The following is a 26975-nucleotide window of genomic DNA, read 5'->3' on the forward strand; positions in this document are numbered from 1 at the left end:
GTGATCTCCACATCAAATAATATTGCAAATAAAAAACTAATAATATGTATATATTGTAAAATAATATTTTATCAAAAATTAAACAAATCAGTTATTAATATTTTATCATTAATATTAACAAAATAAAAATAATAATAATAAAAATAACAAAAAATTTCCAAAAAGTCAAATATAATAGAATAACAAAAAATTTCCAAAAACTCAAATATAATCTAATATTTTAATATGCACATAAACGAATATCTTGTAATAATTTAAAAGCAACATTTAAGCCGTCTAATTTGTTCACTATAATTATCGATTTATTCTGGAATAGATAATATAATCGTAAATGCAAGAATAATCACAAAACTTTCAGTGTGAATTAAGCCTTACAGTTACTACAGACCAGACAATCCTATAAAACGTATATTGCGAGTTTCGTACAGTGTGACGAATACGGAAAAGCAATCTTCTCATAAATAGATGCTCTTTCGTTGAACTTAAAGTAGATCATTATATAAGACTGTTTCAAGTCTTCCGTGTCTCGAAGAACTTAATTTCTACTTTGGTAACTTTATATCGCAGATATTTCATTATTCTATAAATGTATTTAATCGGTACATAATTATATCATAATATAATATATATTTCCTTTAGCCTGTAACGATAACACCGAATATAGTGTGATTTAATGTTTCAATTACATACATAATATAATAAAAACACTATTTGCATATATTGCATACAAAAATTAATGCATGAAAGGTTTTACTAATCCAAAATTTCGAAATCTGCATATATATTTATAACTGTAAAATCGCATGTTGTGCAAATTAATTTCGGAGTAATTTTACACGTATAAAATATTTAAAAATTACAGTAAATAATATTGATTAATTAAATTTTAATAAATGTAATTTCATTTTTTTTTCAAAACTTTTCGAAAAATATATTTTTTAAATCTTTGTCATCATGATAAAAAAGGCTCCATTTTTATGCTGAACACGTTAAAAATTTGCAATATTGTATAGATGCTACAGATATGGCAATCTAAAGGAAAATATATTTTATGTTATATCCTATTATATATATAAAATGTACCGATTGTTTATTTTTATTTTAAGATAGAATAATGTAATAACTTACCAGCACTTTCAATATCTATCTTTTCAGTTGACGTAGCTCTCGCAGTTCTTTTTGCTTGTTTTTCCGTGGCTTTAGGCTCTTTTAGTTGCTTCATCAGAAGCGGATTTAACCTCGGCGAGTAAGAACTGGCCGATAGGGAGAGACTCCTTTGAGAAATGTGCCACCATCGTCTGCACCATGTTTCCTGAAACATGCAATAACAATTTCCGTTGTTGCTTATATAATAATTCCATAAATAAATATGATGAGTTCCGAGATAAAAGAAAAATATATTATTAAAATTCAATAAAATTATATAAGCCTACGGATTGAACGTTTTCAATTATTCCGTTTACCGAAGCCTATAATTATGCAAGTTTATCGTCATTTCATGGTCTCTCAATGGCTCAACTATAGCTCATCGATTATCCGATAAACCATAATAATAAGTTATAGATAAATATAAATATAAAAATATATACATTAACAAGGTCGATTTGCTTTAATCTGATTAAAATGTTCAATGAATAACGTTTATTGACTCTCGGAAGAGCTGTTAATCATGTTCAGTAATAAAAGAAATATACATGCATTCAAAATAAGGGAGAAGTTTATTTTTTTAACATATCGCAACAATCAATAATACAAGATAATCGTCATCGAATATGTATAAGATAAATCATATTATATGTATATAATAAAAATTTTAATTTTTCGCTAATATATTTTTTTGGAAAAATTTTCTGAAAAAATATTTTTTGTTTAGCTTATGATGTATTATTTTAGTTTTTACATATCAATTTGGAAAACATATCAACTGAGATACTCCTGTTCAGAAAGTACGCATAATATTCACTTCACAGAACACGGAAATGCAATATTGGGTGATGGAAATCTTGTGCAAAATATGCAAAGAGGTTTTGTAAAAGTATAATCATGATACCGTAGAAAAATATCGTAAATTCTCAACATTTCATAACAACAGCAACTTTACGTTTAATGTAAATACTTTTTTACCATAAAAATTAAATTTTAAACTTGATTGTGTAAACTGCATGTGTTGCACATAAATATTTCCGTTACTGGATTTAACGAAATCGGATGGAACAAAGTGGATTCAAACTCTCAGGGGAATGTATTCTATTTCGATAGCACTGCATCGGTTCTTCAAGAGAGAAGGGGATCGTTATTTTTAGCTAAACGCAGATATGCAAAAAAAGTTAATTCAACGAGAAAGCGAGAAACATATAAATAATACATAAGAATTTATTCCAAGGCGTAAATCAAAGCGCATTTCTTTCTTAAACTTTATCGCGAAGTAGAAAATTGCTTTCAGAGTTTATTATCAATTCCGAAAATAACAAGAAAAAATTAAAGATATCAAATAATATATTTCATCAAATACATATATAACAGGGACATCAAATAATTAAAAAAACATTAATTTGCTTTATTTTCTTTTGATTTCTGTTAATTTTCTCAACGATAAGATCGATACCTTATAAAACTAATATATATATAGCTCGATAGCAATTTCTTCCAATATGTTTTATTTTGCTGACTTCGTTAAGTAACTTTTCTTTCAAGCGAATCGTGAGCGAATTGCAATGCACTGTAATTCTACGTGCATTGAATTAAAGGCGTTAATGCAGGTGAATTTTTGAGAAAATGTCTACGAAGATTTAGAAAAAATGAAAGCGAGAGAATTCTGAGAAATATCCATCTATAATCCATCTCTTTAACTTGGAAAGCGTTCAATCCCTAAGATTCTATTTCGTCAGGTGTTTTCTCCGATGCCCTAGTTTCTTTATTTCTATGTCTCCTCTTATTTCTGATGCGTTTACTTCGACGGTCTCTACGAACTGTCGCCATCGATTCCACTGCGGCATTCACTGGAATATTTGCATCGTGCAGTACAAGTGCGTCTGACACGTGGGTCTATATTAACGATATCACTGTGCAGCGTCCATCGTACATCTCAACCGTCATTACTTATGCATTAGGAATCACATAAATTTTTAAAGAGATCGCCTTTAAGTGGAATATGTGTGTAATGTCTATAATATGAATTCGATCGATACCTATGTTATGTGTTGCATTATTAAAGAAAATCACAACAGGAGACACGCTATTATATATTGTTTAACGCGTGTCAAAGTATCTTTCTTGTCTTTCAGCAAAATATTTTTGATAATTATGTATTAATGTTTTATAAATTTGTAAGAAAACAGAATAATCATAATTGATGATAAATGAAAAACTTATATTAAAATTAAAAACGAAAGATTTGTCTCTCTGTTTATTTTGAAATTTGCAATTGCTGAAGGTATTATATTATATTTCTTGATTTAAAAACGTTTGATTCGTTTTCATCTAAAACAGAGTGTGAATTTCTTAAGAAACAATCTACGTTTTATTAATTCTAAAAGTTTGCGCAGTGATATTTAATTTCTAAAAAATAAGAGTATGTCTATAATTCATAAAATAAGTTCCGTGACTATAATACTCTTAATTTAAGTGGTGTCTAATTATAGTGTACGACTAGTCAAATGAGCATTCAACATGCACGTACAACATGATCAAAAATAATTGTCTCTAATTTGGTCGTCAGCCAGAGCTAAAATATCTGGGAGATTTCTATGAAAATATAACTTTTGGTTGCTAAAATTTGTCATTAATTATTTAAAAAAATATGTATAACCTTTATTCAAAAATATATTGTTTTAAAAAAATGTAGTAAAATTATAATTGTAATTATTACATATTTTTATGTTAGATATGTATGTATAGTATGTGATAAAAAGAGAAAGAAAGATCTGTACAACGCAATTTTTTAAATACATGCAGTAAAAATATCGCTGAGAGGAAATTATATTCAGAAATTATTTCGCACAAATTTTTAAGATAAATTATCATTGTAAATATTAATATAAATATATGAATTATTTTATATTTTCTGGGTCTAGCAATATTTTACATCATATTTAATGAGACATGCGTATCATGTTCAATAAACTCCAGTTTAATATTCGGTCACCTGATGTTAACTTCTTAATTGGCTACCTGCAAAGGCTGAATCTGATATGTGCAGTTACGAACTTCCCTCGGGTTAGAACATTCAATTTCCAGATATTAGATATGCGTCTGAAAACCATGTCGGTCAGAACACTCTCAATATATCACTACGATTCATACATATTCACAATTGTAACTTTTCTTGTTTCATGCATTATTAATAATCGGATGTATCTATTCATATAAGGATCTTAATATAAATTTGTATGAAGCTCTTGAACTTTCTTAAAAACAGTTTCCATATCAAGTACCCATCATATCGAGTAATAAAGTTATATTGTGATAGTAAAACTGTAACAGAATGTTACATTATATTTCGCAATTTTCGGTTACATTGAGACTATTTAATTTGATCTTTTATTTCATTTTTCGATTCTAATGTTATATAGTTATATCTAGATAATTGTAACTTTATAATTTTAAATCATGTCATGATTTTTCACTGAGCGATATGTAACGTATATTTTTCAATTAACAATCATTAGTGGCAAATTAATTTACGATTTATTATAAAGAATGCGATACATTTTTAAAGGTACTGCGTTTTTCTTTATTCATGTATAACGTGAGAAGTGAACAGCAGAAGAAATAACGAAAGATATGATATTAAGATGTGAAAATAAAAAAATCTAGGGCAAAGGGCTTTTCTTTGCATTACGGCGAATATAATAATAACAATAATCCGTTATTTAAAAATCAATTATGAAGAGAAATTATTGTGAAAGAAGTTGTGCACATTTTTCCTTTCTTTTTCGAGATACGATAAATTTCTTTCCGATAATAAAGAGGATGGAGTCTATTTATAGTATTAGCTTTGATTTATTGGACAATTGCAATAATGTTAAATAAAATATCAAATATTGTATATATGTATATGAATATCATATTTATATAATAACGTAATTTTAATGCGCTTTAGCAATTAATGTGGAGATAATCTTTGTGTACGAGCGAAGGTAAGCATTATTTCGTCATACTCGTTTACAAAATCGATAAGCCCTTTTGGTCAACATTGCTCCAACCACCATTACACGGGCTGAAAACATTTTCCGCGCCCTATGTTGAGTGGAGCTGGACGCTGGATAGGATCGATGGAATGGTGTGGTAAAGTCAAGTGCACGTTTCAAACCGGGAGAACTCTTCGTATTAATCCAACTTGTAGCGTTTCCGTTTGTTGATGCTTGTGAAAGTACACACTAGCGCGCATACATCTCTACATATCGTGTCGATTAGCTTTCACCCTTCAGTTCGTTCTGCAAAGCATATTCGTATTGATAGAACGAAAATGCACATTGATTACATTCGCAGAGAACCTTTTTTCAAATTTCGCAAACAAACCGAATATTGCGCGAATATTTGCATCAAATGCACATATCGATATTGTAAGATTTATATGTGCAGTTTTCGACGCGTTTAAAACAATTTATTCCAAACGATTAAATGAACTTTAAGCGCCTCTCTAAATTTAGGAAATGCTCTCCAATAATAAGGGGAATGAAGGGGATCTAGTGATGAAGCAATGCTTTCATCGTATTGCCTTGAAAGCCTTGAAGGGATATCGACAAAGCATGTTATTGAGTTAAAATTGACATCGTTAAACTACCTTAGTTGTTAAAAGTTTTATCGATTGGTATTAAATTTTATTAGATAAAATGATACATCACATAATAATGCATCATATAATAATGTTATATCATACACATACACACATACATACACAAATGCCAAGTTAAAAATTAAATTAAATTAAAAATTAATTTTACACTATTTATGTCATATCACTGGTAGAATTATATATTCTATTTTATAATAAAATTTTTGAAACAATTTTATAATGTAACCAATATATGGCCATATTTCGTGAAAGGAATCACGAGAGTGTGTAGCTTTTTTCCGATTAACAATAACCGATATTTGTAGGTGTCCCAAATACACGTTGTTGCATGTATGATTTAGATGTATGACGATATAACATTATCGAATTTAAAATCAATAGAAAATGTCGCTGTAAAATTTGAAACGATTAAATAACATTTGTTATTTTCGCATAAAAATATCGTCTCGTTTTTTTATCCGATTTGCTTATCGCATCCTTGAATGAATCTCATAGTGTGCATCGAATCACGGCAACAAAATGCACAAATTACACATTTGCCATTTTTTAAGAAATACTTGAAAATTATGATATAATCTAATCTACAAAAGAATTGCACGATATTAAAAAAATGCACGAGACCGCACAAACATGTTTTTTATTTAAATAAAATATAACTTAGTCTTTATATAAAATACAATAAATTATATAAAATACAATAAATTATATAAAATACAACTTAGTCTTTATATAAAATACAATAAATATAGAATAATAAGATTGTTCAAATTGGAACATCCTTGCGGTTTATATTTCGGCAACATTATGAATTATAATTATTTGTAAACTAGAACATATATATATATATATATATATATATATATATGTTGAACATATATATATATATATGTTCTAGTTTACAAATAATTATAATTCGTAATGTTGCCGAAATATAAACCGCAATTGATTGCAAAACAAAAATATATAAAATCATATGCAAATGATATTACAATGAAGCGTCCATAATCGAAAAAGGATTATTTTCATCGTGAGAGAATATAATACATACGCGATACACGAGATTTAAATTTATGGCTCTTCAATGTTTGCAGCAAGCATACACGATGAATAATGTGCAATAGTTCACGCAGATGTGTCTTTTAACAGTGACAATTCATCTCTCCATATCAATTCATTTCTCTCTGCTTTTTCTCTTTCATGACTATTTTTTAATATAATTGTCAATACCATCTGACATTGACAGTTGCTCTCACAAACTGTAGAAATACTGCTGTAAATACAACTGTAGAATTAAAAATATTAATCAACGAAATAAAAAGAAAATAATATTGCAAAAATTATTAATGCATATATGGATCGTATATATGTGTGTCCAACATATGAATTTATAATTTATACTAATTTATACTAATTCGGCGATGTGAATTTGTATGTATCGTGATTTAAATAAAAAGAATTTTTATAATTTGCAGCAGAATAAAAAACGCTCGATTTAAATATTTTATTAATATAATATAAGTTAACATATTCAAACATCTATGAAAATGAAAATATCCAAATATTTATATCTTTCATACTCAATTGTTTGTTGTAATTATATTAAGTTAATAATTTTATTAGGAATAAAGATAATAATTACAATCTCTTTCATAAATTTGAAATATATTGAATCACTCGATATAGCATAATAATTTATTTGTCTGAGGACCAAATACAAATCCTCAGGAAAATTAGAAACTTCATTAAGAAAGTAGATCGCAAGGTATCTCGAATTTCGTACAATTCGATTACCACTCTCATTCGTACTTTTCTTTCTACTTTGGTCAGAATATTGTTCAGAATAACATTCTATGAGTGGAAAAGCTCTTGCCAATGTATATTCGATATATCAATGAGACATACGTCAATGAGAATCAATAGAATCGCGAATTTACAATATTTGTCAGTAATTGTATTCGCGGCCAGCTGCAAATTGGGTCATCACAAAATGCCGGTACTGTTACATCTCAACGAATAATAGCTTCCAATATTACAGAGTTATCAGTTTCATTCTATTCACAGTTCTCATTTGTCTTTCATATATTATTAATTAAGCAAGTAAATCAAGCTATTTGTTATCCTTTTAATGCGACACGTCGAGCGAGATATTTTTTTGTGCATTCGATATAATTATTTAATAATATAAATGTATGAAGAAAAGGAATATTCCAATAGCGTACGTGTGTCTTGTACTTGTTAACTAGATTTACTATAATTACTATAATACTATAATTTATACTACTAAACTAGATTTAAAATATGGAAATATAATTTTTATAATTTCTAAATTATTTCTTGATTTATTGCGCAAAGATATCAATTTAAGTGAATTTTAGCATATTAATAAAACTTTACATCTATGAAAATATGCAAAAAATGACGATTATCGTTGAAATAAAAATCGTAAACTCAGTAAATTAGATGTATGAATATTTATAAAAAATATATTAACAATATATTCTAATTACACATATTTTGGACATTATTAGATTTCAGATTGCATTACAATAAGCATTTTTCTCTGTATAAAAGCTTATTTATGCGTAATAATTGATTGGAATGAGTAATATTTATACAATCATATTTTATTATTATTATTATTATCATATAATTTCTGAAATATTTCATCATTAATTTGATATAATTCATTTAAAACACTTCGTTATATCGAATTATAATTTTCACATTAATTAAATATTTATTATTATATATCTCAAATTATACATTTTTTATTGATAACAGAAATAATTCAATTTATGTAATTATACAGTATATATGTATGTATCGAATGGTTTAGACAACAATGTAATATTGATTCTGTATTGTCTTACTGTTACTACTGCTAAGTTCATGGTCACCACTAAACCAAATTTATGGAAGAAGGGATATTGCTTGACTACTTTCTATAATGGGCTATAATAGATACTAGCTTTTATGATCTACACTTAATACAGATATATGTTTACGAAGATGATGTATTTCCTCCAGTACAAAATACACTCGATATTATTTTTAGATGTTATTCAAGATTAGAAAAGAAATTCTCAGTACTTGTACAAAATTAATATAGTTAATGTACCTGTCCAATTATTGATTTGAAACTGTCTAAAACACTCTGTGGTTATACCAAAGGTTAACGCCCAATAAATTAGCTCTCGTGAAATTCGCTTTGTTATGAAAAATGAATGCATTGTGTCATGATTATTATGTAGCAAATAATAGCAGCGACATAATTTCCTTTATTTAATTACGATCAAAATGCGCGAGAAATATTTTCATTAAAAAAAGCCAGTTTTAAATACGAAACTTGCACATTTGCTTAATTTTCTTTTTATTCTTATTATTTATTCTTGTCTAATTACTAATACTTCTTATAATATATTTTTAGAAGTGTTTTACGAGATTTTATACAAAATAAACTTCTTACACAGACAATAAATATTTAAATAAACGATATTATATAAGTAATTATGTAAGCAATTATATTAGAATTATGCAAGCAATTTAATTTACATAACTGCTTTAAAAAATGTTATTTATAGTGATACAACTAGCTTTGTACAACAAAATTCTTGCGATTGTTTTAACCATTACTAAAATTGTCAAAGGAAAATTTATATTTTGGATATAATTGTTTTCTCGCAGTCAAATATTAATTTAATTATTCATCCATTATAACATATTGCATATTTAATAGTAAATAAAGCCGACGCGTCATAGACAGATCTTATGTATCTATATAGACAGATCTTGTATTACATGATATATGATCTTTGACTACACAGATTTACAATTTCAATTACCCAACGGCGAATAAATCTCATAGCACCGAGCTTTAATCTCGGAAATTGTTGCGGCTGCTTTGTTCTTGTCTATAGTGTCTCAGAATTCGCAGCAAGATATTCTACACAATATCACTGCAAACGAACGTTTCCTGTACATTGAAATCAATGATGTAACGTCGATGTTGAAAATAAATCTTGATAAATTATATATTTTTACGCTCGAACGCATACTAATAGACGCGATTACACACTTTGCATTACTCATTACAATTTATGATGTACAAGGAAAATATTGAGGATCCGCTTAAGAGCGCGAGAACAACAACAATTATCTCTACCGGTAGAACTAGTCGAGGCGGAGGGAAAGCGCAGTAGAACAGATCGATGCCCATGGCGCCTGCCGCAGCCTCCGCAGTCTGGAACCCCTTGGATAGCAACCACGTCAACTTGTAAATTCGTGAGGTTATCAACTTTCACACTATGGTTGAGTTTAGTTACTTCTCATGGAGCGTGCATCTAATGTTTCCATTAATTATCCAACAACTATTAGCTTGCATGTCGATAAGCAGTATTGTTGAATTTAACAGAGAAATATATCTTCTCACAATGGCTGCACCCAGCAATTTTATTTCAATATGGAGGTCTATTAAGGCTGATTAGGTGTTCAGTAAAGTTTATGTGACTGCTTTTCATAATCAATAAATTTGCTACACTAAATTTCGATGCCACAGAGTGGCCTAAATATATTAGTGTTCGAAATCGAAGCTTTATTGAGATTTATCATGCATGGGTTATTGAGTAATTTAACTTCACTGAATAAATTTTACAAAGTGTAAAAATAATCAGAGAAGATTAATGGTCTCGCAATAGCATAGTCACACAAAACATTATTTGAGTAACTTTAATTATCGCTTAAGAGAATGGATCTAACCATAATTAAGCAAATAAGAAATTGTCAGCAAACGACAAGATTGGCATTTAAATTTAAATTTTACAAATGGTTGTTTTAGCCTGATGCTTCATAAATACTCGTTCAAACATTGGAAACGGCTTACTCGAAGCTTTACTTTCGCGATGCAGTTGTCAAAGTGCATCTTTTTCTCTCACGATGTAACATTCAATATTTATTGACAGTAAAGTGAGGCTTTTCTAACTCTGTTTAAGAATAAGCTAATTCTACGTTTTGATGTGTTCATAGATTCAGTAACCAACATTGTTTTATTAAACTAGCAGATACGAAGCAAATATCTTGAGTTAGATGTCTTGATTAAAAATAATTATTTCGTTTTATTTATAAATGAAAGTTAAAAGACGACATATTAATCTATTAAATATGCTATCTGTTAAATATCTTCTAAGTATGCTAAATCTAACTTGATGCAGTGCATTTGTACTTACGCAGTTATCAAATTAGATATTATTTATTAGTTTTGACTTTCAACGAATGCGCTTCAAAAATAATTTATCGTCTATATCTAGAAGATAATTAATATGACACAGTAATATTCACTAACAAGATTTACGAACTAAATTAGTCATGCTAATGTCAGATTACAAAGCTGACTAAATAATAAGATGTTTAGGCAATTTGGGTTAGTAAATCACGTGTACAATGAAAGATGACAAATTAGATATATTCTACTTTGTTCTGAGCCACTTTAAGTTAGTTCGAATTAGATTAGTTTTATAATCATGTTTTTGTAATAATGTTTTTGGTCAGGTTTAAAAATCAATTCTAAAAAAACGTTAAGTAGATAAAAAAGAAAAAATTAGAAAAAAAATTAGAAATATTATATATATATATAATTTTTTGTGGTTAAATTATTAATTTTTATTTGATACATAATATAACATTTAATGACTTTTGTTCTTTATAATATAAAAGCAATTATATTAAAAGTATTGCAAGATACGCAAACCTATTTGGCAAAGCATCTGAATAAAGTTTGCCAACTTGCAAGACTGCAGTGCTATAAAATATGAGATGCGTTTTCTTTATTGAAACTACTTGCAGATATATCAAAATAAAATTTCTACAGCATCTCTGATACAATTTCTTAGAATGCATGATTTATTTAATGTAGTTAAACTGATAATAGAATATTTAGAGCGTATTTGTAAAAAAAAGCTATAGATGAGAGTCTTAGAGTTTATGAAATATGTTGAGAGACATGGAATGAAAGATATGGAATGTGCAGAACGTACTTATATAAATCGTCAACACGTAAATTCTGCGAAACAACAGAGTACGATCTATTATGTGTATACACCAACATGAAACTTTAACAAAAACTGTATGGAGAAATGTGACATGCAATATCGGAAAATAAACTTTTCACTTCAACAGAAATATTAGTCTTTATTTATTTTTATTAAAATAGAAAGTATATATTCCACAGTCATAAAGTGTCCGTTTAAAAATTGTTTCCGAAGATAAAAATACTTTATTACAAAAAAATTTGATTAATTATTAATATTTTTGCTCCAATATTATATATATATTTTAATATATTATATTTAGTGTAATATTATAACATGTATTATGCATACATATTTACAATATATTCTTGATATTTTAATGCCAAGTTAAACTTGTTCATTTTTATTTTAAGATAAATATATAATCTTTCACTGCAATATATACGAATTTGATAATTTTTTCTTAACTTTCATAATATAGGATCTTTATAAAGATCATTATTCCAAGTAAGAAATGCATAATTTTATTGAAATAATATCTCATCTGTGTGTGTGTAATAAATATTATGTAATACATAAAAAACCAATCAAACTTATGAGTCTCTGACAGAAAAAAAGTCTCTTTCTCTCTATTCTATATTTTAACAATTTTCTGAAAACTTTTTCGAATTTTTTTGTGCCCTAATTTAACTTTTAAATATACAAGAAACTCAATTGGATCTTAGAGACTTAAAGATGTTCTGGTAAAAACCACAAGTTTGTAATTTCTAACTAATTGCATAAGTATTTTGGCTAAATCATTTAAGTTAATGCGAGATTCGTCATAACTTTCTATAATTTAAATGCAAAAAATTCATAAATCAGTCCTATCGTTAAAAATAAAAATATCGTTCCGCATTTTTTGAAACAATTAATCTTTGCGCGCAACGTAGAAATTTTTGATTAATGATTTAATCCGGAAGAAAAAAACGGGATAAATTTTCGCAGTAACTGGCGCGTAGTTTCGATGTTGTTAAAATACGAGGACAATTTTTCAGGTTCGAAACATTACCGAGAACAAATTCGAGTGTTATCGTCCAAAATTCAACAACTCGTAAATTGTTTTCCATATACTGTAAAAATTGTACGTGATATTTGTTTGAATTTTAGTAGGATTATTCTTGTCCTAAAAGATCAACATGGAAACCGTACTATATTTATTCAATTTTTTTTTGTATTGTATAACTTTTTTTGATATTATATAATGCAAGTTTATTCAATGACAGCATTGAATAAACTTGATATTAATATATATGATTATCTAACTGTATCCCAACAATTATAAATGTAATATTATTAAAATATTTTAATTTTTATTTACAAATTAATTTGTTAACTGATAATTTATAGAATAACTCTCTCTCTATTTAATAATATCATGCACTAATATGTTAAAGCCGATATTATTATTGGCTATTCATTGTTTAATAAACTAATTCAATGAACTGATTACACTTCATTAATTGTTCAATTAATATATTATAAATATATATGTAAAACTATCATGTAATTGCCGCAAACTCGTAATAAATGTGTATCTTGTCAACATATTTTTATATATTTCGTATTTTAGATGCTCTAAGAATCTATAAATTTATATTTAAAATGCAGTCAATTTGTGAAAAATCAAACTAACTCGATAATGGATCGATAATCCTCGTCTATATATTTGCTGGCGTCAACGGCATCACATATGATGTCCGTCACGTCAACGTCTTTGAACACGTCTGTCACTTGGATGAGTCAACAATTTCTCGATCATCTGACAACAGTTGTTCTCCATGAACGAGAACGTTATCAACGAGAACGGATTGACAGAAGATCCAGTGGCGAAAATTGCCTCACGCTTTTTGCGACTGTCATATCAAATATTGCGCAGTATTGTGTGAGTGCTACGGTTCATCTGGTTTAATAACAATTTGAAACGTATCGTAGTACAAATTCGGAACGGACGAAATTTTTTCTGAAATGAAAAAATAAATTGATTGTAAGGTAATCAGGTCATGCGCTATCAATTAAATTTTATCTATTTCATTTCATTTCTCATTTCATTTATTTCTCTTTGCGTGAAATAATCCAAGAGAGAATGCATTTTCTCCAAAGAATAGTCACGCGTAATTGTTGTGAAATGTCAGGTAGCGTGTAGTGAGATTACGAGAAAAAAAATTCGCGGTGTTCCAATGAAATACCGACTAGATGAGTAAAAATATAATCAAGTTTTTATTATGATGACGCATATAACGGCTACAAGATGAAACATCAAATTATATATATATACATATATGTACGATAAATCATTCATATTCATTTTTCGCAGATTTGCATTCTACACAGCTTTTATACATTCTACGGTGCAAAAACTTGATAATGATGTGCTGATATTGCGTGCTTTCTTCGAATAATCTTTCTTGTAATACGGATATCATTTAATATCTTTAGTAAAGAACAAGAAATAAGAACAGAAGTACAGAATCACTTCTTGTTGTTAATCATTATAATTTTTTTATTAAATTATATAAAGCATGAACAAGACAAATGAATTTATATTGTATTTTATGTATATTTATCAATTTTACTTCGACTTAATATATACTGAATCAATATTGTATGATTCTCTCTTGGATTATTTCACAGTACAGTAAAGAGAGATAAATAAAATATTAAATATCTTTATTTATATTTTTAAAATCTATAATAATTAAAAATTTCCTAAATTTAAAAAATTTGTTTAATATTAAATTCGAGCTCTACAAGACTGAATTTGTTGAATTGAAAAACCGTTTTCAAGTCGATCACATATCAATCTTATGATATAAAAATCAATTGAATTTATGGCACGATGATTTGGAGAATATTTGAATAAAAATCATACGTAAGATTTTAAGTCTGTTCAAATGTTAAAAATTAATTTCCTGAAAATCTCATAGCTATTCTAAGATATCGCTTTTACAAGGTCGCCTATCGACGAAGAGAACGAAAAATATTTTCGCGATCGAAGTAGTAACATTAAAGAATGCGACGTATTTTCGGTGTAATACTGAATATTTATGAATGTGCCGCATAGAGAGAGACATCGAGATACCAGCGACAGATTTATCTCCCTTGACATTTAACCGAGAAATGTGACATACAGACATAGCACGTTACCGATGCATATAAGCGGCTGTGAAGTACCTTTATGCTTCGCGATCTTGGGATATATTTTCGAGAGTTATAGGACTTCATTTGCAGGGTTCTGGATCTTGGCCAGATTACTGTTAGAAATTCAAATTGACTATGTGGAAAGCAAAAAATTTTTAGCTTGTATTCAAATATCAAATATTTTTTTTTAAACTCTATATTTTAGTCCACATTTATTATTTTTAATGTATTTTATTGCATTATTTGAAAATCATTAAAAAAATGGGAAACAATTCATACTTCTCATATGCAATGTATGTTACATACATTGAATTTCTCGCCATTACATTTTTCATAAATTTAATTTTCAATTTAACTCATTCTTTATTTTATTTCATTTATTTTAAAATCTATATAAATTTTATGTAATTAATTTATATTATTATTGTAATTCTATTTCTATATATTCAGTTAGTCATTTAAGAAACAATTGTATTTTAGAGAATAGATATTGCTCGCAAATTGTACACGCTTATTACATACTTGTGAATTATATAATAGAGTTTAGATTTCTCACCAGTGGCATGTATTTATTATCATAATTAAATAGTAATATCCTCAGAAATACGACATACGATTGTCCTATATTGTCCATTATTTTATTTTCTTACCCATTTAGTCGTGGCAATTTTCTGGTTATGCATTTTAATATACGCGCATGTGCACCGAGGCGAACAGTGAAATGTCGCTATTAGCTAGATGAAATATCATTATATGGATGTTGCTAAAGTGCTACACACTGTATTTGATGCATATATGTATAGATATGGACCTAGTTTGTACCTGGAAAATGTTTCTCTACCCGATGACAGTGCGGGAAATGGACTCGGAAACTCGGATAATAGTAATTCACTTTTGTATCAAAAATGCAATGTGCAACGTGCTTGGAAAATTTATCGGAAACCGACAAAATTATAAAATTGTAATGAGCATAAGAACCAAAGCAGTTTTGCTTGTCACACGTTCCATTAATTGGATAGCTTCATTCAAAACTCACTATTCGCGAAATGTTAAAAATTGGAATTCTGTCATTTAGTTCCGAAAGTAATTGCTGGAAAGAGATCATGAGTTTACAGTTGGGTAAAAAAATTAACATTTAATAAATTCATACAAAAATAACATTTAATATATTACACTATATTTGATATTATTTTAATTAATTTCGTAATATATATATTAAAGAGAGAGAAAAATTATATTTTATATATATTTCAGAAAAATTGTATTTATTATAAGTATTTAAATAAACCATATTCATTTTATAAATGTATGTTTTATAATTGTATTATATGATTATAAAAAAAATATCACATGAATATTGAGATATAATACGTGTATATACTAACAAGACCGAAATATATATTCATATTATAAAAAAATATGTAAAATATGATGAAAAATGGAAAAATTGCAGTATTTTATCTTCCGCATTATTTCATTTCGCAATTACTAGATGCTGGTTAATGCCGATATACTGCAGATGTAATCTGCGCAAGACGAGAACGCATGAACACATGCGCGAGATGCGTGTGTGCGTGCGCGTGTGTATGTGTTTTTTATATTTTATCTCGTAACCACATATATGTTCCTTACAGTAAAAGAATGATAACGTTATATTATAAAATTTTACATGCGATATTTCTTATAATTTAAGAGCTCGAAAAATAATAATCAATTGAGGATTTACAGGATTATTTTCTTTATATTGTTAATATAAAAATGATTTGAATATGATTTGAATAATTTCAATATTTACAGGCATAATATTTTTACAAGCGGTATATTTTTATAAGAAAACGACTTCTTTTAAATTTTTATTCCATTTTCTTTTTGGAAAAAAGTATCTTTTCATATCTCTGTCTGTAATTAGTATGCGTGTATTTGCAACGAAGAGTATAAGAAATATCTTTTAAATTGGATGTTGAATAACAATAATCTTGGAAAAGCTCTTTTAGAAAAAATATAAAAGTGAAATATAAAAGTTTAAATATAAAAGGTTTTCAGAAAAATATAAAAGTCTTTTAAAAAAATATAAAAGTTTCTCAAATATTTTTTTACTATAAACTTGATGATAGAGTAAAAAAAACAGAGTCAATTTTTCTTGGTATACACGAGTGTCTCATTTATTAATTGTGTCTCGTTTATTAATTGTACAGAAAGAACATATAATACACACATATATTTATTTATACATTATGTTATCATGTTCGTATCTTTTAAGTATCTCTGATTATAAAACTATTTAAAATCATTATGTACATAATTACAATAAATATTAGATACGATAAGATATGGATTAATGAATAATTAGTAATTATTAATTAAGACCCAAACATTTCTATAAGTCCTATTAAATATTATTATATAATGTAATTATTTAATTTGATTTCTCTCTCTCTCTCTCATCTTTTCTACGAACAAATAGGTTTCGAACGAGTGTAAAAGAAATAAGATTTTTTTTAAAGCATTTGTGGACCATTCTTTGTTCTATTTGACTCGTGATCTTATCTCTCTACAAATACCGGTTTTACTAGCATTGTAAGAATTTGTAGACCTTCTCGAGAGAAATACGGTGTCGTTAAAGGCATTGCATGTTCGGAAGATGCGTGTGCGATAAAAAGCCCGTAAATAGTTGCACGCGTAAACAGGAGGAGGGACTCATATCGAAGAGTGATACGCTCGTTTGAATGAGAGTGGGAGAAGCAGGATACCGAGGCACCGAGGAACACACACATTGTATACATTATAACAGCTAGGAGCGGGACACCTGAGCCCCGATATATCAATCCGGCGTAATTGTATAAATATATGCAAACGAAATAAACGACAACGACCTCAAGATAATACTTGCACGCTTCTATCCAAACCAGGAATACTCATCATTTATATCCGGAATGTTCCGAACGAAAAAAATGTCAACGAAATCGCCGAAGCGCTATCATCGCAACGTGGACGAAAGAAGGCGTCGCACCTTGCGGTAGTCTAATGTCAACAGACTCACCTTTCGGTATCTTCTCGTCGCGGCCAGGCAGGACGTGGCGGTTAACACGCGGCTCATTTCGCACCATCTCACGACGAATATCGCCCGGCAAGATACCGCTGCCATTCCGTCGTCGGCGTCGAAAAACTTGGGCACTTTGACGTATCGCTCACACCACCGTTCGCTTCTCTCTTTCTCTCTCTCACGAGTCACGGAAAACAACACCTACCTGTCTGCCACCGTCGCGGATAATCGGGCAGACCAGCGCGAACTGCGACCGGCTTCGAGCAACTGCTACCCGCGGCTAACGGGCGGCATCGCGCGCTCCAGCCCGAGCGGGACCCCGACCTTGCGGCGGCCAGCTGACGTGACATGCGCGCCGCGTCACTCTCGACGCGCATTGGATCGAGGTCTCTGTTCGCGGTATATTTGGAAAATTTCAAACGCGACTGGAGATCATCTTCTCCCAGTGCAGCATCCGCGGATATCTTATCATCGATATATCTCGAGATTAATACTTTCATGCGTAAAACGATTCCTCCGATTAATATCTTGACTCGCGTAATACAGTATAGTGTATATATGTACATATAACAGTGGTATTATATAAAAAGTATGAAAATAAAAGAATCTTATGTGACGCTGTTTCATAAAGGATAATTAAATGTTAATTAGATGAGTAATTATTTTTTCTTTCCTTTTTTACTTTAATATTTTGTATATTTTAAGGAATATAAATTTGTGTGATTTTTATGTTTGAGAAAAATTGTTATTTAACTTCGATTAAAATTTTTCGAAATTGAACGTGCATCCATTTCAATCGAATCTCGTGTTTACATGTCTTTACATTTACTCGTGTTGCTTACGTATCTTAAAAATTTCTGCATTTAAAGCGAGATAAATATATGTTTGAGCGTTAAAAAGAGAGAGAGGAAGTGCGAGCAACACGATCTATCATATCTACAATATCAAATCTCTCAGCATTAATCGATTCAATAAAACATCGGATAATCGAACTATAAGCACATCATTCAAGTTTCTTATCAATTATATTAACCTTTCAGCAAATATTATATTATATATATGTATAGAATATGTATAGAACTTTGAGACTTACCTCAACTATGGTGAACGATGTGATAACGTGACTAGACGAAAGATTCGATTTCTAGAAGAAAGAATGTCATCCGTCACCAGAGATGACTATATTTACGACGATTACGATTATGCCATGCTTCCTTCATTCAACAACTACACCACCATTTCACCGGCGCACTTTCATTGGAATTCGTTGATTCGCCTCGTCTTGACAATCCTGTTACGCATTGGGTTCGTCCTCGTGCAAGTTGGCAGCGTACCGGTCAACAACGTTAATCTGATACTCCTTCAAAATGTGATCGACCTGTGTTGCGTTACCGTCATGTACTTCCTTACGGGCTTCCTCGTTGCCTACAACGGCGACATGGCTGGTTTAATCGGCGAGGGTTACTGGATCGGGGATCCAACAATTGACAAGAATGAAGCAATCGTCGGTTGGCAAGCGGTGGTAATCGCGTCGGCAATTTGCACCAGCGCTATCGTAGGCAGAATGCACACAGTGGGATATCTGCTGGTAAATATTCTCTTATCCGGTCTGATACAACCGTTGTTGATCCACTGGGCCTGGACCGCCGAAGGATGGATGGCGAAGAACGAATTGGGTGGAAGAACGGTCACTTTTAAGGACTACGCTGGCGCGGGAGTAGTTCACGTCGTCGGGGGATTTTCTGGTCTGATTGGATGTGTCATCCTCGGAAGGAGAATGCTTATACTGGGAGATCTGGATGATGCGAGTATTACTGCCGGTTCCGCAGGGACCGTTTTCGGGGGTCTTCTATTAATATTGGCTGGACTTCAAGTAAATATCTCTCTGAATTAAATATAATTTCTTATCATATAAGAAATAAATATAACTTCTTATCATGATGATGTGATGAAAAATATTTTGTTTTTGATAATTCATAGAGTCTATTATAATAATGAGTCTATTATAATAATGAAGCTTGGAAATTGTAAATAAAAACGCATTTTTAATAAACTTATTATGGAAAATAATTATATGAGGACAAAGTATAGACGAGAAAACATTGTCGAAACTCTAAGAAAGCTCTGATTTCAAATTCATTGACACGATTCTTAAATTTAAAAATCTTTCGTAACGATTTCTAAGCGTTGATCGTTAAATTCCATACATAAATAGAAACTGCTAGTCATACAAAAATTAACTGTACTAGTCAGTGATGTATGATGTCACGCACGTTTACAGGGTTTATGCACGAGTACGTACGACCGTGACAAATTCCGAATACATACGCGGGATCCATCGCACGCATACGTCAACAATTTGCTAGCCGCATCCTCGTGCACGTTGCTAATCGTGGCCCTGCATTTCATATTGACCCGAGAGAGCTTCAATCATTGGACCATGATAAGATGCGTTCAAGGCACAATCGTCGGTGTGGTGACAGTATCAGCCGCAACGAATGATTACTCGCCGCAAATAGCTATTGCCTTGGGTTGTCTGGGAGGTATCGCGTTCTATTTGATCTCCAGACAGATTTTTCGCAGCTCTTTGGAGGATTACTGCAATATTATAGCTATACATCTAGTTTGCGCGATTCTCGGTAGTATATTGGCTCCTCTCTGCATCGCGCGCACCGACGAGGATATCGTGACGATATTGTTGAATTTCTCCTGGCAATTAATTTGTCTGGCCGCATTGTTGACTCTGGTTGGTACGACGATGTTGCTAGTCTTCGGCATGCTGGAATGCTGTGGCATACTTCGCAATAAATCAGAATGTCTCAACCACACACGAGCTAATACTGCCATTGATAGAGGTCCGCCGAGATCATTTCTGCAGAGACTCTTCTTTCCTGAGAGCGGATGCCTCTATCTGCAACCGAGTTCGATCTCCGGTATGAAACATCATCCAAATGTAGGTTCCAGATCTTGGAAGTATCAGACGAAGATAGACAAACTTGAAGAAGAAAGACCTACCGGGAGTAAATCAAATGTTAAAATTGACGATAATGTTATGAAGGTTCAAGTGCCAGGTTGGTTGAAGTTACTCAGATTTCTCTTCATTATCTTTGATTATTTGACATCAATTTTGCCTTTTTACAATTACAATTATTTGCCTAAGAATATTTACACACGATTACTCGATTCTCTCTTTCTCTCTATTGTGTATTTTTTTAAACACTATTTTTTAATAATTATTTCAAAACCGTTGCAGAAACAATTAAAAATAATTAAAAATAGGATTTCGAAATTGTAGCTTTAAGATATGTAAACAATAATTAGTTCGCAATTTCCTCAATAAATTAAATGATGTATTTATAGAAACAAGAGTAAAGAAAGCAAGACAAGTTCATACTTTGTCTGGATCTGCACCTGTATCGATAGAGGATCGAGGTGGTACTGGCGAATCGATTAACAACAAACTTTTGGAAATCGGAAGAAGACAATTATTTCTTGGAAAAGAAATAAAATGTATTCTAGATCCTATTGAAGAAATAGACGAGGAAATTTCAAAAGAGTTTGAAATCAAAGAGAGTAACGCTCAATATAAAATTGAGGATCATAATGTTGGTGATAAAAGTTCTATCTTGACGGAAAATATAAATATGAGAACTGCAAAATCGAGAGATTTGAATGAATCGAATTATCAACTTCGGAGAACTGTAAAACTAACGAACTTATATCACGAATTTGTCAAAGAAGATGTGAAAGTCGTATTAGGACCGAAACACGTGGATTCTTCATCCAGTGACTCTTGCGATGAGGATACTATCTTTGAAAAAACACCAAATTTGAACACATGCACAAAGGATATTGCAACAATAATTCATTAACATAAAGTCATATTCCTTACTATTCTAGTAACATTTGGTTGCGCGCAGACATCTACATACAATGTTATGGTGGTAAAATTATCAAAGGACTAAGCTATATACCTTAGAGCTATCATTCAGAGAATATTACACATAGCTTTGATGAGAAAATTGTATCGCATGTAAGAACGTTTCTGCAATATCTAAATTGTTCTAGTTCCAGCTTTAAGATGGTATTAATATATACAGTAACAAAAGATATATATCAGATGTATCTTGAAAGAGAATAAAGAGAATCGAGAGTGTATCATATAAAATAATTATAAATAAAATTATATTAAAATTAAGATATATATGATTTGAAGTGTATATGTATACTAGAAAAAATGTATTATATAGTATTTTCCAACATGTGTATCATTGTTACAAAACTGTCTAGTCTAAGATTTTCAGTGCTTCTTTTATTAGAACTTATAAGCTATTCGTACAATTATTACAATATTTTACAATAGAATAATTATAAATTAAATAATTAAAGTTCTTGTTTCTTAGAATCATACATTCATCCTACACGCAGTTTTGTTTATTCGTACAACAATGGCATTTCTCTTCTTGTATGACAGTTTCTATTGGAACATAATATTTACAGAATGCTCGTTATTAATACGCAAAACGATGCACTCACGAAATTTGAAAGCAGTTAGCAGTACGCCATCATTGATTATAATCATTAGTATTTGATATACAACTGTAAAATTCTAAACATTCTTAATTTATTTGAACAATGTATAATAAAAAAGACAAAACAAACATATATGTTAGTATTTATATTATTATAAATTTTTAACATATATATATATACATACATATATATAAAATATATATAATATATGTATAATATGTATATACATATATATAAAATATATATAATATATGTATATACATATGTATGTGTATATATATATATATATATATATATATATATATATATGTGTATGTATATAATTTGGTAATATTCGTATATTAATGTTATACATAATTTTATTACGATATATATTCTATTATGTTACATTCAATCATATTATGTATCAATATAATAATGGAAATTTCAGAAAATAGAAAAATAAAAAAAACAAAATTAGGGGATACAAAATAGAAAGATTAAAAAAAGACCATAAAGTTTATATGTGAAATAGAAAAATAAGAAAAATGACTATACAAAACATTAAATCAATGATGAGATAATGCTAGATATTGGCCCTGCTTATATTTTTGTGCGATTCTTAAATTTCGCGGAGTTATCATCTACCTCTGTTTGCCGTCAGGTTATTGTCAGGTAGTAGCAAGCCGGACATTCGTTGCTACCGCCATACCGAACAAAATTAAGGATATTGACTCTAAAAATCCAACATGATTGATACGTTATAATCATAATCATATATACAACATTGCTAAAATGGCACGATTCGATAAAACAGATCAATCAGTTGATATTATTTCATTATTATTAACAACTACTGTAATACTAATAATAATCTTTGTACATGATTTATTAAACATTATGGCATAGTTTTAACGGCAGTATAAAAATGAAAACAAATCATACAAACGTAACAAAAGATTTATGTATAGAAGATTATCTGAATATAACATGATTCACACATATGCATAACTCCAATGCAGAGATCATTAAATAAAATCACCAGAATATCAATCAACCATTCATAATAGAAAAAATAACTGATGCAATACTAAAACTATAACAAAAGATGTTTTCTGCACTTGATGGATTGCTAATCTTGGGCCAAGACTTTTTCTTAATGGACTATACAATATTAATACACTTTTCAATATAAAAAAGTGCGGCAAGCAGGTGTTATAATACAGATAACTATCTCTCAGATTCTTGAGCTCTCTTCTTTCCAAGAACTCTTTATAATGTACAATATAAATAGTCACAGATACACATTCAGTATTATTAAAAATATTTGTACATATAGTTCGCGCTGGAGATAATATATACGTGTAAGTGATCAATAAATAACAAAAAAATATATGCAATATAAATCAGATCTCATTAGCATTCTTCTCAATCAGCAAAATCTCGTTAAATTAATTTTCAATCTATGTTCTTTCGAGGTAAAATAGATATTTTGCGTGAATATCACTCCAAAACGAGCAATTAAATATGCACACATACACACAACATACACACAAGAATGCACGCATGTGCATGTACGAGTATGCATTTTATTCACATATCGAAAGTGAAAAAAATATGCTGATAAACAATCTTGAAAAGTCGTCATATCATTTGGACTTAAGCTGAAAGATCAGACCTAATACTATACTTTACAACACTTTTTAAATTCATGATTTATTAATGTACAATACGCGACAAATTTTAAAATCTTCACATATGCATAATTCCATATATAACTTGTCAGTAAGTAATCTCCGTAGTTTTCCAAGTAATCATTTATCAATCTAATATTCGCACAAGTTTAACTCTGATAGCATTGATTATTGCAAGCGGACGTACGTTCGCCATCGCATCTGAGATCGACAAACTTTGAAATTCATCTCAGATTTGATCCGTTTCAAATTCTTTTTGTTCATATAATACATTTATATTAACGTCAAAATAATGCGTTACATCAATATACAAACGGACGCGATCACATCTTTTGTTGGCTTTTCCATATCGCCGATACTAAGAATAGTATTGTCAAAATATACAGACATCTCGTCATTACCGTCATCATCATCGACTGTAAATACATATCGAGAATTAACATATGTACTGTATTTTCTAATAAAGTTGATGGGCTCAAGGAAAACAGCTCAGTCCCGAAATCTTACACTCGCATGGACGATTTGATGATTAATGCGGAAAGAACAATCGATGAATCGCCTGATAAAGAAATCAACCAGTACTATTCATCAATGATCTTTACACATGAAAAGTATATTTCTCAAAACATGATTTGTGTGTGTGTGTGTGTGTGTGTGTGTGTGTGTGTGTGTGTGGACAAGTCTAACATTGAGGAAATCGAATTTTAATTTTCTAAAATATTGTGTTTAAGTTGAAGAGTATTTTTGTACATAAGAGACATATATTATACGTTTGATATTGTAGTAAAAATTCATTTACTCAAGTTTGATATTTTTTTATAAATTTCTAATAAGGATATATTTTTCTTTTGTTATATGAAATTTTTTGTTTATATCAAAATTGCTAAACGGATCCATGATATTTTTTGTAAGATATATATACTTTTTTAAAATAAATCTCAAGCCAAATGCAAAACGATTGCATTAATCGACTTTTTCTTGGCCCAACTTATGCATCAGTAAGTAGGACGAAAGGTGCCTAATCACAATTGCTGAGCAATGGCACCAGTAAACTATGTATTTTTAAGATTTCTTATCTGTACGATGCGGTAACGATGATAATGATGATAATAATATAATAGTCATAAAATAAAAAAAATAATCTATTAATAATATTAGCTTAATAATGATCGACAATTACAATGTGGCTTCGTAGAGCCGCTTAATGACTAGCTTTTGTAAATTCCTTCCAATTAGATTAGGCCAGTTCACTGAGATAGGCCAGTCATGGTCCTTCTTTTGAAAATGTAGAATCCAGTAGAGTTTTGAATGTACAATTAATTTACAGGTCTTCCATTAGCAAACGATGTATTTCGCTGACAGCGGAAGCGAGCAGCCGGGAAACACTAGAGTTTCACGTAATTGACGTTTGCTAGGTCATCACAGTGTCGGTTAGATCTTCCTTCAGCCACTGTGGGATCGTTCTGGACCCAAGCCGCTTTAATAATTTCACTAGAGCTGTGTTGTGAGATAAATAATATCTCTACAAAAGATATAACGTTTAAAACATATCACACATTATTTTATATATGCATGTCGAATAAAAAATAAATAAACTTGTAAATAAATTTACAAGAATTTTACCTGTAATAATTTGTACGATCTATCTTCCATTGGTGGATACTGGCGACCTTTACTTTTTCCCAGACATTTAGTGCGATCTTCGTTAGTGACTTGACAGAAGAAACCTTTTTTCGGATCGTATCTCAGATGCGAGGAATAATTGAACGCAGGTGTTATCTTCAAAAATCGTTGCAATTCGTGCAGTGTTTCCACAGGATTTTGCCGTAACTGTTCGCCATCGATGATGTGCAATTGCTGTGGTAAATAAAACGACAACCACCTCTCTAAATGCTGGGCGTATTTTCCGGGATTTAGACATCTGTAATTGAATGCAATATCATGTTGAAATTTAACTTAAAATATATTTTATTTTAAATTTTAAATATTTTATGTCATATATAGATAGAGTATGAAAATCCATAATCTTAATGCTTATCCGCTCGTTTCAGTTAATAAATAGTGCCTATCATTAGCGTCTATTATATTCATACATTATTAGGTATATAATATCTCTTAGGTTATTGTTCATGTTCAATTATTACCTATTTCTAAGGTCCCGTAAGGGTTTCGGTGCAGAATCGCTTGCTGTAATGACCTCATGGAAGGAGTAATTGTTCGCTACCGGATCTCCGTGCACTCTGGTATGCTGGTACCATGAATAAGCACGTCTAGCTGGAGACAACAATATAGTGATTAGCTTAGCTCTCGGAAGAAGCGCATGAGTCCTCCGTGGTACTAATTCTCCATCGAAATAAGTGGCAGATTTCTCAAACAGATATCGAGAACTCTCATTTTTCGATGCCGGAAAAAAGCTCATGTACCTACAAAAATAATGCGAATTATATTTCTGTTCTTTATATCTAACAATAGATACACAATTAATTTCTGTATCACTTACCAATCGAGACCTTTGTAATAATTCTTTCCATTGAAAAACTGTATCTCTTCAAAAGTGTCGGGACTCGGTAGATTGCTGCTTATTGCTGGATGAATAGACAAAAACGTATACAATGCCGTGGTGCCGGTTTTTTGAGGTCCGATTACTAGAAATCGCGGCAATTGATCGCAAGTTTTATTACGAGACCAGATTTTTTGGTGTCTCTGATCGTCGCATGGATTCTGTA

General features: G+C 30.0%; 3 protein-coding genes across 5 annotated transcripts in view; 1 reads left to right on the top strand and 2 right to left on the bottom strand.

The window, feature by feature from the left end:
* The window catches only part of LOC105247915 (calcium uniporter protein, mitochondrial), a 51348-nt gene extending 32821 nt beyond the window's left edge, over window positions 1–18527 (bottom strand). Inside the window, exons 1-2 of the mRNA XM_011252378.3 lie at window positions 18041–18527; window positions 1129–1312 (exon numbers count right to left, since the gene is read on the bottom strand). Coding sequence (XP_011250680.1) covers window positions 1129–1312; window positions 18041–18145 — 289 coding nt within the window. The 5' untranslated portion in view covers window positions 18146–18527. The remainder of the gene's footprint in view (window positions 1–1128; window positions 1313–18040) is intronic.
* Window positions 18528–19139: 612 nt separating this feature from the next.
* Window positions 19140–21915, top strand: LOC105247913 (putative ammonium transporter sll1017). Its single transcript, XM_011252375.3, has 3 exons — window positions 19140–19916; window positions 20325–21114; window positions 21404–21915. The coding sequence occupies exons 1-3, from the start codon at window positions 19200–19202 to the stop codon at window positions 21913–21915; spliced, it is 2019 nt and encodes a 672-aa protein (XP_011250677.1). The 5' UTR covers window positions 19140–19199.
* Window positions 21916–25141: 3226 nt separating this feature from the next.
* LOC105247912 (bifunctional heparan sulfate N-deacetylase/N-sulfotransferase) overlaps window positions 25142–26975 on the bottom strand; it is a 209188-nt gene continuing 207354 nt past the window's right edge. For 2 of the 3 annotated variants that reach the window (XM_011252374.3, XM_011252373.3), the window contains 4 exons: window positions 26750–26970; window positions 26394–26672; window positions 25873–26170; window positions 25661–25771 (listed from right to left, as the gene is read on the bottom strand). In XM_011252374.3, coding sequence (XP_011250676.1) covers window positions 25661–25771; window positions 25873–26170; window positions 26394–26672; window positions 26750–26970 — 909 coding nt within the window. Of the gene's footprint in view, window positions 25772–25872; window positions 26171–26393; window positions 26673–26749; window positions 26971–26975 lie in introns of all 3 variants that reach the window. The other variant, XM_025410272.1, reaches the window with a different exon arrangement.

Source organism: Camponotus floridanus, unplaced genomic scaffold (assembly GCF_003227725.1).
Source record: "Camponotus floridanus strain SB8 unplaced genomic scaffold, Cflo_v7.5 scaffold30, whole genome shotgun sequence".
Lineage (NCBI taxonomy): Eukaryota > Metazoa > Arthropoda > Insecta > Hymenoptera > Formicidae > Camponotus > Camponotus floridanus.